We start from the raw sequence: 13,024 nt of genomic DNA on the forward strand, positions 1-13,024 counted from the left end.
TGCTCCATTAATCGGCCTGACTACGCTCCGTCCACCTCTGCCATGCGCCACCGAAATGTGAATGCCCCTACGCGATATCGCAACCCGGCTGAATGGCGCACTCCAGACGACAGGCCAATACACTTAACTTGTGGTCGTATCGGCCATATTTCTCGTCACTGCCGCTCTTCGTGGAATTCGACCTCGATAGCCCCCATCTTGTCGATCACGTCCCCTAGGTCCTTCCAGCGCACGCTTTCGAAAAACTAACGAGTGCAGCACCTAGAGGTGATGCTGCTATACTGACCCGACGCCAAAATCCTCTTCTGACCCTGCCCACACATCGGAACCTCATCAAAGTGAACGTGAATGGTGTACCTGTTACGGCTCAGATTGACACTGGCGCACACATCTGTGATGAATGCTCAGCTTCGCCATCGTTTCAAGAAAGTCCTCACTCCTGCCCCGTCAGCTGTGCTCCGAGTCGCCGACGGGGGAACACCGGCCGTTATTGGCACGTGTTCAGCTCGTGGGAGTGTCGCCGGTCGTCATACTTAAGTTTATTTTATGTTCTAGAACACTGTCCTCACGACCTAATCCTGGGACTTGACTTTCTCTCAGCCCATTCCGCCTTGATAGACTGTTCTGCTGGTGTTGTGCAACTCGATCTACCTGTTGCTATTGATCCCCCCGATAGTGCTCCGATCCGGCTATGTTCCACAGAGCATATTCGCCTCCCTCACCTTGCCGTTAGCTACATAGGTGTTTCACTCGTTCTGCCTATACCAGACGGTGACTACATCGTATCCCCTAATCCATATGCCCTGCTCTTGCATAACGTTGCGTTTCCTCGCACCGTCATTACCATTACGGACAACACGTCCTGTGTGCCGCTAGTGAACTTTGGATTTTGTCCACGAGTTCACCCGTGCGGCATATCACTTGCGAAATCACGCCGGCCCGAGACTACCACATTTCAGCTTTAACTTCTGACAACTCCTCATGTGCAACTCTTGCTGTGCCTCCTGCCCCTTCAGACTTGAATACCTTAATGAAAATGATTGCACTCGACCTACCGCCCCACTGTGCCCATGAACTCCGTTGCCTCATACTGGGACATATTCGACCTTGGAGACCGTCCTCTCGGGCAAACATCTGTTGTCAAACATCGCATTACCTAACACCGGGGATGCGAGCCCAATCTATCGGCGACCCTACCGCATCTCTCCTACTGAGCGAGACATCATCCAACACGAAGTTGATAAGATGCTTTCCCGTAACATCATTGAACCTTCTTGCAGCCCATGGGCATCCCCTGTTGTACTAGTTAAAAAAGGATGACAGTTGGTGATTTTGCGTAGATTATCGGCACTTAAACAAGGTAACCAAGAAGGACGTCTATCTGCTACCACGCATTGATGACGCCTTGGATTGTCTTCATGGAGCACAATATTTTTCGTCCATAGATCTTCGCTCCCGTTACTGGCAAATTGCCGTCGATGACATGGACCGTGAGAAGACGGCTTTTATTACTCCCGACGGCTTTTATCAGTTCAAAGTGATGCCTTTCGGTTTATGTAATGCCCTGGCCACATTTGAACGAATGATGGACGCCCTCCTACACGGTTTCAAGTTGTCCATCTGCCTCTGTTACTTGGACGATGTGATCGTTTTTTTCTCCGACTTTTGTGACGCACCTCGAACGTTTTCTGTTGGGCGGGGCTACAACTCTTTCATCCAAATGCCACTTCGGTCGTCGTGAAATTTCTGTGCTCGGACATCTCATCAATTCTTCTGGTGTACACCCTGATCAAGGTAAAATACGGGCAGTGAAGGACTTTCCCGTGCCAACGTGTGCCAAGGACGTTCGCAGCTTCTTGGGCCTCTGCTCCTACTTCCGTCGGTTTGTCCGCAATTTTGCAGATGTTGCACGCCCTCTTACTCAGCTCCTCCAGAAAGACGCTGCCTTCATTTGGGGCCGTGAGCAAGCTGGTGCTTTCACCGAGCTGATCCAGCTGCTTACTTCCCCTCCCATTCGCGCTCACTTTGATGCATCAGCTCCAACAGAAGTTCGTACCGATGCCAGTGGCCACGGTATTGGAGCTATCCTGGCCCAGAAACAACAAGGACAAGAACGTGTTATTGCTTACGCCAGCCGCCTTCGTTCCCCTGCTGAGTGCAAATATTCTATCAGTGAGCGCGAGTGTCTGGCTGTCGTTTCGGCAGCTGGTAAATTCCGCCCCTATTTGTACAGCCGGCAATTCACAGTCATCACTGATCACCACGCTCTGTGTTGGCTTTCTTCTCTGAAAGATCCTTCTGGGCACCTTGGCCGCTGGGCTCTGCGCCATCAAGAATGCAATTACTCAGTTGTATACAAGACTGTATACTCAGTATACGGACTTATGACCGTGTTCGTTGGCGCTTCTTTTGGCCTGGTCTTTACCGTGATGTCTGCCATTATATCGCTGCGTGTGACGTTTGTCAATGACACGAAAAAAGCCGACCACACTCTCCCCGTAACAATATAAATAAACATAAGAAATGCAAATTGCTGCAAATTAGGAAATACAACACTAACAGTCAACTCTATTAACTCCTTAATCTCGCCACAGTCTGACAGCGTCCGCGTCCGCCTCTCAGTTGCGGATAGAATCAAACATGCTCACTTTCTGGCGTTGACTGTTTCCTCGGCAAAGTCCTATATCGGCCACGTTGCGCTCGTGGCCGGTGCTCCTGGCAATTCTGACGGCGACGTCGTCCTTGTCACAGCCAGTGGAGTCCCCTGTAGCCGTCGCATAGTGTCCCAGTCGTCACTGGTGATGTGGCAATAGGCCTGGAGGGTTAAGCCTAGCGATGGCAGGTGCTACTCGATGCTAAGAGCCTACGTGGTACCCTGGGAACTGTCTTGTGTGATGTTGCTGGCCTGCTTTCGAAGGGGGATTGCTGTAGGGGTGCCCAGAACTTCTGTGGAAGGCTGCAGAAAGTCCAACGAACCTCGCTTAAACATCGCCGAGGTCGACGGCCACGCCTCAGAACACTGCCATCTTGGTCTTGTCAGTATGCGCTTCTCCGCCTTCAAATTTGCCACTTAAGCTATCTCCTGCATGCAGAAACAAACAAGAAGCAGATAATTGGAGGTCATACCAAAGTGTTCAATTGGCCACACCCATCATGTGACTCCAGCAACTTCACCATTAGTCCAGCGCTCGCTCCATAGGGGCGCTGTCTGTTATTTGCAAGCTCTTGACATCTTGACCACCGTGATCTGGACGAGTGTTGAAATGGGTGTGACGCGGACATCTCAGAAGCATGGCTTTCGCTATGAATCAAAGTCAGACACGTTTTCACATCTACTCTGCCCCCGCGGCTGATAGTATTGTTCACAGTGAGACAATGCCATCATGAAAAGCACCGGCAGCTTGAACGAATGCTTCATCTGCATCTCATTTCATGCGTCTCTGAAACTCAAGATTAAGCAACCTCCAGTACTAAACGTGCAGGAAGACAGCACAAATGTTGCTACCCCATCTCAGCTCGCCCAACCTTTGCACACGAGGCAGGTTACCTCTAAAACAGTGCGCATGGGCTGCATATGTACTCGGCCATGCTGACAGTCTTTCGCTGCCATGGCTTGATAGAAAAGGAGATGCGCACCAACCTGCCCCCTCCCCTTGATTACATTACCGCAAGCTCGCTCCCCTGCCCCTTTCCTGTTGCTTGCACGGGAAGACGATGCTCATCAAGCCACCATCTTTCTTGGCTCATCCTTCGCATGCTTGCACTCGCACCTACAGCATACAGCGTGCGGACTTTTAGACGCTGCTCTGCTTCGGCAGTCGTTCCCGCTCGTGCCGTGCGATTTGAGAGGTGCGTGCGCAAGCAGCTGCATGCACCCACGGAAGTTATCATTTATTGTCCCGGTATTCCTTCACAGCAGGCAGCATTAAAATTTCATTATATTGACACACTTTGTTTTATTAAGGTTCAAAATACATAATCTTCTATAAACAAGAGGTTATAAAAAGTTAAATATTTCTTTATATCGAGAATTTCGTTATACGGAAGTTCGTTATATCGAGGTTTAACTGTACTAACAGAGGCGACTCCTGTTAATGCAGTGCTGTATGTGCAATCCCTGCATCGGGTCGTTGTCAGGGAGCGCATGCTGTAGGGCAGAAGCGCTCGCAGAGACAAAGTCTGTGACTGCCTCAGCCAAGGCTGCCCATCTGGGACAACCTGTCCACAGCGCGCTCGGCACTCCTTCTGCGGCAAAAACAAAGAAGCAAGGTGCTCACTTGCACGGCATCAAACTCTAGGAGTTGCGTGGCGACTGTGAAATGCGCCACTGCGTGGGTCTCTACATCGAATATACCGAATATTTGAAGAATCAAGTGGTAGATACAGTAGAACCTCAATGCAGGGGTGGGACTCCTGCGCCAATTGCGGCATTTTGATACAAATGCACGATCCTGCGCCAAACACTGAAAATTGACCGAAATTGCACCACGTTGTGCCATCACGGCTTCGGCATGTGTGCTCCAGCAGTGGCCGCGAATAGGGAGCGGATTCGTTCTCCGAAAAAGAGTGCAACCGTTCATATTCTGCACACCGCGCAACAGCATCTCCTGCACAGTTTCTCGTAATTTCCACGCTTATAACACTGGCAAGTGGCAAGTGCACGCGTGGCCACTCCCGGAGGCTGTTGTTGCTGCTGTTGGGAGGGCCAGGCCGGCTGTATAAAGTTTACTAGAATACGGTTGAGTGGGCCAAGCGGTGCAGCGCTCCATAACTTTGGTGCGAAACAATGAAAAGTAGGCTGAGGGTGCTGCGAGCGGACTAGATATTAGAGATGCGCGCGCTGCAGCGGGTGGGCGTCTGTCCCCAGAGTCGGTATAACTCAAAACTATTAACAGTGAAGCTGTTTAAGCCAGCCGTAATTTGTGGTTCATATCAAGAAACTATCATCATCAGCAATGAAGAAAGAAATAAAAGAAAATAAACATTGTTGCTGTGGTGGGGATTCGAACCCACGTACCCATGGCCCCAAGGCAAGCGTCGTAACCGCTAGGCTATACAGTAACGCTTGCAGAACATGCATTTATGCGAACCATATAATTGCGTTCGAGCGTCGTCGTCTTCGTCCACAGCTGGCGTGTTCGCACGTGCTCGTGCCAATGCTCTGCGAGGTGAAGAAGAGGTTTTGCACGCTATGCTCGGGAGAGAGATAAAGAAAATGAGAGTGAGATGACAGAAATGACATTTGTACTGCACTATTGCGGCTTGTCCTCGAACGGGCATCTTGCAATACATAAAAATGCTGAAATGGTTAAAAGAAGTATAAAGTTTCCTTTTATTCAGTTAAATATGAAGACAATTCAAAAGCATAAATCGATGTCAGCCTACAAGGGTGGTTTTACAAGCTGCCAGGTGTCAGAAGCATGAGTCACATTGTGTCGTGTTTTGGACACCACTTTTTGAATGACAATGTGCAATAAAAGTAGTTACTAGTATGTGCTTTCTCAACAAAACCGTACCACGTCACATAAAAATTTTGGGACTGCCCAATATTTGCACGGTAGCCAAACAATTGCAGTGCCTTTTCCCCTGCCTTTTAGAGCAGGTGGTCATGTGACCTGCCGCATTTACTTTGGCCAGGCTGAGGTGTTCCGGGTGCTGAGGCAGGTGTTTGAGCTGGCGTGCACTGAACCACCGCCGGCTGGCCTGGCACACAGTCCACAGTCACGTGCAATGTACGCAGTGGATCTCATGCTGGAGTGGGACCGCTCCCAAGGACCTGGAGGTAAGCTCATTGATACAGGTTGCATCTAACCTCGCCACAAAGGCGGACAACGAAAGGGAAAATTTGGCTTTCTAAAGTTATTGAGGCATTGTGATGGATGTACCGGTGTAGCAGAAGTGGTGCAACTATTTGACTATAGTTGGGTACCACTTAGAAAAGCAGGAGAGGCTCCGCCCAGATGACCGAAGCACGGTCATCTGGGCACGCCTTCGTGGCTAAAGAAATAGTCCCACTCATAAAATTGTGCTTCTAGAACGCATATTTCTCGGTATAAATAAGACTATATCTTGATGACTGGTTTGGTAGAGCTCTTGTGATGAGAAATTCTTCAGCACATGCAGAATCGCAAGAGAAAAATAACCCCATGCCTTCTACAACGCTGCACGTCGTCTGTTAACGGTACAGTATCAACAGCCGTGGGCGTGTTTTTATCAAGAGCAGTCACTGGCTTAATCTACTGGTGCTCTCTTAGGCATACTGTTCTGCAAATAGCAAATTGAAATGTTTGCTTTTAATGTAAAAAAAGGAAACTATGTAGGATATAGCTTCATTGCAAGCTGAGCATGAAATTGCGGTTTCAAATCCCGGCTGCGGCAGCCGCATTTCGGTGGAGGTGAAGTGAAAAAACGCCCATGTGCTTTCACGATAAGGATCCCCAGGTGGTCAATCCGGAGCCCTCCACTACAGCGTCTCTTATAATCAGAAAATGGTTTTGGGACTTTAAACCGCATCAATTATTTAACTGTCATTGCAAGGGACAAACGTAGAAAGAGCAGTGATGCATGGCTTTAGCGCTTGTTTACATGTACACGGAACATTTACTACTCGTTTTCCGAGCTTAAAATTAATCAGTTGGTATTAACAAGTACTTTTAAAAAATGCATTTGTCGAAACCATTACAAACCTGGGGTGAGAAGACGAGGCAGAAAAGGTACAAAAATGCTTAATTCATCGTTTAATACACGGATGCTTGTCTCTTGGTTTTAAAAAATAGTATAAGATTTCTTTTTTTGTGTGTGTTTTCACAAGCTTATTTCCAGGAATGTGATGTTTTTCTTTTGCTTTTCTTTTCGTCCCTTTTCACATTATTTTGGAAAACCTGCAATCTCGCGAGTTTGTGCACGGCGTTCCTTGCGAGTTTTCTGCCATGCAGCTCGGCGAGGTGACATCGGAACACGATTCTATGTTGCCGAATGAGACTTGTGTCACCTCGACGTCCACAACAAGGAGCCTCGGCAAGAAGAACAAGAACGGTCACATCCTGCACAGCAATTCACACAACATGATCTTCCACTGCTCACGTATTGCCGTAACAGGGAGCCTGAACGCAGCGTGGGAGGGAACTAGCAAGTTTGTCTCCAAGATGCTCGGTGTCAACGAAAATAACTGTGTTCAGAGTGAGGGAGGAGGTCAAAGCTTCACATTTTTCGGGTGGGAAACTGTCAACGCCCTCGTGAAAGCGCTAACAAAATGCCAAGAAAAGAAGACGCAGCACGAAGTTTCACAGCTTCACGTTGTGCACTCTGAGGTCATGTGTGCATGATTTCTTTCTCTGCAATGAGATACCAACAGTCGAGAAGACAACGAACGAGTTCTTGGAAGTGTATGGGTCTCCCACCACTAAAGCAGTGTACTGTGCGTTGCCTTCTTGCCGAGATCAGCTTCAAGCATGAAAAGAGGAGTTGCAACTCGCTGCTTATCTACCGGGATGACATTGCCGAATGTCAGAATGGCTACCTTCGTGACATGGAGTGCTACCGAGCAGAATGCCAAAAGATCTTCCTGGACGAGACATGGGTGACGGCGGGACACACTCGGTCGATCATGTGGACAGACACCGTGGTGCAGCAGCGCGGGCGCCAGTACGCTCGAGCAAACGGCCTGTCGACGGGTCTAAAACCAGCTTCTGGGAAAGGTCAGCACCTGATCGTGAAGCACATCGGCAGTGAGGATGGCTTCATCAACGGCTGCTTGGATGTATATTCCGAGGCCAAAAGACAGACGACTGCCACGAGGAAATGGATGGCAATCGCTTCGAGGGCTGGTTCAATGACGTTCTGCAGAAGTTTCCAGCTGGTAGCGTCATTGTTTTAGACAATGCACATTACCATAGCCGGCGAGAAGAGAAATTGCCGACGACGGCCTGGAAGAAGAAAAAGATACAGGAGTGGCTCACAAGCAAGAGCATCACCTACGATGAAAGGGTCATAAAGAAGCAGCTTCTTGAGCTGGTGGCATCTGTAAAGTCACGCTTTCTGTGCTACATCATAGACAACGCAGCTGTAAGGGCCGGTTGCATTGTACTGAGGCTTCCGCCTTACCACTGCGAATTTAATCCCATTGAGCTTGTGTGGGCGAAGGTCAAAAATGGCATCGCCATGGACAACGGAGACTTCAAGCAGTCCGCGGTCGAAGACAGCTTGAGGGAGAAAATCAAACACATAATGGCAGAAGACTGGGGGAAGAACATTCAGCACGTGAAGGACCTGGAGGCAGAGTTCAGACTTGACATGTCTGAGAGTGACTGAATCCAACCTATCGTCATCCAACTGGGTGAAGATGACACTGAAGAAAGCAATTCCGACTGCGAGCTGTCTGGCATTGAGCCATTTGACGAAGCATCTTTTATTTTGTTGTAGCGCAAGCTTAACGACAGGGACAACAGAAAGACATTTCTCAAACACACGGCACTAGTTTTCAACAACACATTTATTTCAAGTTCTCGTCGCTATATATACCCTCAAAATGTCATATGACATGTAAAAGCTTGGTAATCATGAGCAAAAAAAATTACGGTAAACCACACCCAGGCATTATGTACAAAAGAACTCTATTATATTTGTTTGTGTTGAACGTATACCTGTCTATCAATCTGTGTGGCTAAAATATGCCTGCATGTGGCTTTCCGTTTTTAACAGCGAAGCTGTTGTAGCTAACTGTAAAACGTGGCTCCTGCTGTCGCAAAACCTCGCCGAGCTATGACGTGACCGTGTTGCCTAGCAACCACTTCACGGAGCGGCGTGCCTCGCCTCCTCTCTGTGCTGTGCACATGTAGCCTTGACATGAGATGTTAAGGAGAGGGACGGAGAGCATGCACGTGGCGCGCGCATTGCTTGGGAGAGGGAAAGAGAAAATGAGAGCAAGGTAGAAAAAGAAATTGTAGCAGCACCAACGAGGCAACGCGCAGAGCTGCTGCCAACGCCGCCTGTGTTGCCAAGCTGTGCATGCGCCGAAGCAGTAGCGATGACGTCACCTCGCGTTGCCTAGTAACCGCCGGCTCAAGTGCGCACTCGCTTCGCCCGACACAGACACGGCTCCTGCCTGCCTGCCTGTGTTTGTGGCATGCCAGGAATGCTGTCGCTCGCAGGCGCCGACGCGTCCAGCGCTAGTCACGCGAAACATTGCGAAAGGGAAGATACCTCCAAAAATGATCACTCGAGAATACCTTCCCTACATGCGTAGTTAAGTTAAACCAAGTGAAAACCTAGCAGCAAGCAAGTTAATACCTAGCAGTAGCAGCCAGTAACACTTGAGAATTCACACTTTCGCTGTGCCTAAGCTTTGCACGACCGAGTGCAAACTTGCCCTCATTTTTCTTTTTTTTTTTTTTTGTTCGTGTTTACCGAGCATTTACATGTGTCATATGATGTTTTGAGGGTATACATAGCTATATATGTATACAGGGAGAGGCCTGTGTCCTTAAGGAGGCATAAATATAGACTGATGATGGTGATGTGTATAGGGTATATATAGCTATACAGTAAAAGCTCGATGATACGATCACGGCTAATACGAATTTCCGGATGATACGAATTTTTCTGTGGTCCCGGCCGAGCCCCAATACTTTGCAACGTGCTAGAGAATGGTTGTTACGAATCGATTTCCGGCCTGCGTCGGTTGATACGAATAAACACCGCCCCCACCAACGGCCGCGAAAGAGAACAGCGCGCAGTCACGCGCTTTCTCCCGTTCTCTTTTGGTGCGGAAGCGCGGACGCGGCGCCGGACAGCGCGGACTCCGTGACTGGGCGTGAAGAGTTTGAAGCGGTGGCGCTTTTGTACTTTTCCTCCTTTTCGGTGGCCGCCCATCGGACGGAGTTCCGGCTGCTGTGCTTCGGGCCGCGTTCTTTGTGTTTGCGCCATTTTACCTAGTCGCAGCGAGCTATGTCTACCAAGATAGAAGGACATTAGAGACTTTTTCTTCAAGAAATAAATGCTTTTTACGTACATGTGCCTGAGTGAGTTCACCTCTGACTCTTTAATTTAGCTACAGTCGAATCTCGTTAATTCGAACACGCTTATTTCGAACATACCGCGCACCGACAATGCTCTTAGCAGCGCACCAAATCACGCGGCGGCGCCTCCAACCGGCAATGCTCCGACACCGCCGTAGAGCAAAAGCTCAGGAGAGACCCCTCAATGCCGCACGCGAAGGAACGGGGGAAAAAAAAAAGAACCCGCGGCAGAAATTTCCCCCTCTCTCAAATTGCAAGGTCGCCGTTTCTGCATCGCGCCGGAACAAGCGTGTACGTGCCGACTAGAGTGTTCTAGACAACCGTATTCTAGCACACACTAGTGCCGACGTCTCAGCCACGCGGATAAAATGGCAGTGAACCCTTCTCCTCTATTTTCTAGTCACATGTTGACCTTGCACGCTGCGGCAGCAGCGCAGAGGGAAGCAGCGGCGGAGGCAACAGTCGGGCCAACGAAACTGCCACGCCCGCAAACGCTCGCTTCCCGATAACGGCGGAAAACGAAACTTCAGGGGGCGGCTAAAATAAGCTAGCGCCAGCACGGCGGCGGGCGCGCACGGAGTCGAAGGTGAGAGAGCTACGAGGGAATTGAGAGGGAGGGCGAGGGGAGCCACCGAAGCGCCGGAGTTGACGCGGCCAAATACGCTTCCCTGCGGCCCTCCTCCCTCACCTTCGACGGTCTCCGCGCGCACCCGTGTGCCGGCGCCGCCCGCTCCCTGAAGCTTCGTTTTCTGCCGTTATCGGGAAGCGACCGTTAGCCGGCCTGGGCAGTTTCGTGGCCCGCGCTTGCTATGCGCTTTCTCGCCGCGATATTTCACGACTCGCACCGCTCTTGCATCGTGCTATAGTGTACGAATACTTCAAAAATACGTCCTTTTAATACGAACAATTTTTCGGGCCCCTTCGAGTTCGAATTATCGAGATTCAACTGTAGTTTTAATTGTTTCGATGATACGAATTTCGGCTAATACGAATATTTTTTGTGACCCCGCGAGATTCGTATCATCGAGCTTTCACTGTATATATAGCTCTACTATACTGGCTTTCAGTTTGGGATACTGCAGCAGTCGCACGAACCAAGAATTACAGTAAAATCTTGTTGCTACAAACCCCAGATTAACAAGCTTTTCAGAAATCCGCCGCTAACTTCTTATAGTTTAAATGTCAAAATATTTCAGTACTGTGAACTTCAGAATACCAAACATTTCAGATTAACGATCGTTTTTCAGTTTCTGTGTCATGTTAACAATACCTCAGTGCTACGAAATAATATTCCATAATGTGGGCATTCTTAGATTTCCGTGTATCCAGTCACGGCAGCCGAAACAGGAGGCTAGCAGACGACAAGGCGCAGAAAGCATGGCTTCGAAAAACCTGAGACGGGCGCCTCATGAACAAAAAAAAAAAAAGGTACGCTGGCACGCAGCGTCGGCGCGCCTCTCGAAATGCCAATCGCCCACGAAAATCACTTCACGAGTTCCGAAAAAGGCTTGAAAGCAGTGCAACGATCACGCGAATCGATGACAGAGCAAGTCATAAGGGAAACGGCTGTCGCCGGTGCGCGCTACAGGTTCTACCAGCCAACCCAAGGACGGCAGAGACTTGCCAGTGCGCGTTGCAATGGGTCCCTCCCTGGTTTAGGACAATGCCCTTGCGCTCTACAGCGGCGCAGTGTGCCCGAAGGCCCCGTGTGCACGGATATTCCAACAGCGCCGGTCAGTAGAGCAGCGGGAGCAGCGAGGCGAGAAGGCACGTATTGGGTCGGGCATCACTGCAAAATACTTTTGCTCTCGACCCGCGCTTTTTTGTTCCGAGACAAGGTAACAGTGTATCAGCTGAACAGTCAGGCAAGCCGTTCTTTCTGAGAAGGTCCCGAAGTGGTGATTGTGACGCGCAGGACCCTTCGAACACTCTAGCTGAGGCGACGGCGCATCAGGTTTTGCAACCGTATGCTCCATCCAGACAAATGTCGCCTAGCAACGGAGACGTCTCTTCCTTCTTTCGCTCTTCTTTCCACGCGCGTCTTTCACGCTTCTGCGGCCCTACTAGCTACGCGTGTGGAGAAATGTAACCTCCGTACTCGCGGGGTTCCCACACGGTCACACTTGTACTTACCGGGTGGTGTCATCTATGTGCGCTTGCGCTTTAGAATATTTCAGGTGTCCGCCTCGAGCGAGAAAGTTGAGGTGTCCACGGCAAGCAATGTGAAAAACAAACAAACAACATGAAACATTGCGCTTTGGAGGCGACATGGAGCTCCCTTTTTGTCTGTAGTCTGTTTTTATTGCGAAAGCAATTATATGGACACTCCAAAGCAGATTTCTGCCGTCGGCGTCTCCGTCGCCGTGAGGTTCCGTATGACGTCAAAGGCGATGAAATTGTTGCCGCACGCCGAACGCTGTATGTGCGAGTGAAAGGCCGCGAGGGACGCGCGCTTTCACGGGGAGTGAACGCACGGCTGAGAACAAACGCGCGTTCTGCGCCGTGCTCCCTTAAGGGCTGCAGAATTAAGCGTCTCTTTCCTCCTTTACAGTCACCGTATATGTAGAGCAAACGCGACTTCTTCAGACACGCGAAAGGCCGTGGGAGGGGGGGATGAGGCGACGTTTACCTGCGGCACAAAATGCCTATTTATATACAACTGTTGTGAGGCGAGAAGGTGGTAAAGACTTCCGACGCTGCTCGACGAGTCTCCCGTTCTGATCTCGTTGAAAACCTCCGCGCCGCCCCCAGAGGCACTGGCAACAGTCACCAACGCCTCGCGCGTTTTGTGCGAACGCGGGCAAAACGCCGACGGCGTCGACAACAGTTCTGTGTGTTGCCGGTGCTGCGGCATGTCCAAGTTTGTACAGCTGATAAAAGTACTATCCTTACTCCGTATAGCTCTCTACAAATTTGCTATCGCAATTGATGCTTCGCCTTTCGGGTGAAACTGCGTCATTTTTTTGCCTCAGCATCTGTTTTGAGTGCGTCACCCCTATTACATGGTG

At 49.9% G+C, this 13,024-nt stretch overlaps 1 protein-coding gene across 7 annotated transcripts in view; it reads left to right on the forward strand.

Moving 5' to 3' along the window:
• The window catches only part of LOC119465117 (tubulin--tyrosine ligase-like protein 12), a 190,162-nt gene that overhangs the window by 140,387 nt on the left and 36,751 nt on the right, over nt 1-13,024 (forward strand). For all 7 annotated transcript variants that reach the window (XR_007463256.1, XR_007463255.1, XM_049655702.1 and 4 more), the window contains exon 14: nt 5,638-5,782. Coding sequence is in view for 5 of the 7 variants with exons in the window: in XM_049655702.1 (XP_049511659.1) it covers nt 5,638-5,782 (145 nt within the window). In the remaining 2 variants the exon portion in view is untranslated. The remainder of the gene's footprint in view (nt 1-5,637; nt 5,783-13,024) is intronic.

This window comes from Dermacentor silvarum, chromosome 9 (genome assembly GCF_013339745.2).
Source record: "Dermacentor silvarum isolate Dsil-2018 chromosome 9, BIME_Dsil_1.4, whole genome shotgun sequence".
In the NCBI taxonomy this organism is placed as follows: Eukaryota; Metazoa; Arthropoda; class Arachnida; order Ixodida; family Ixodidae; genus Dermacentor; species Dermacentor silvarum.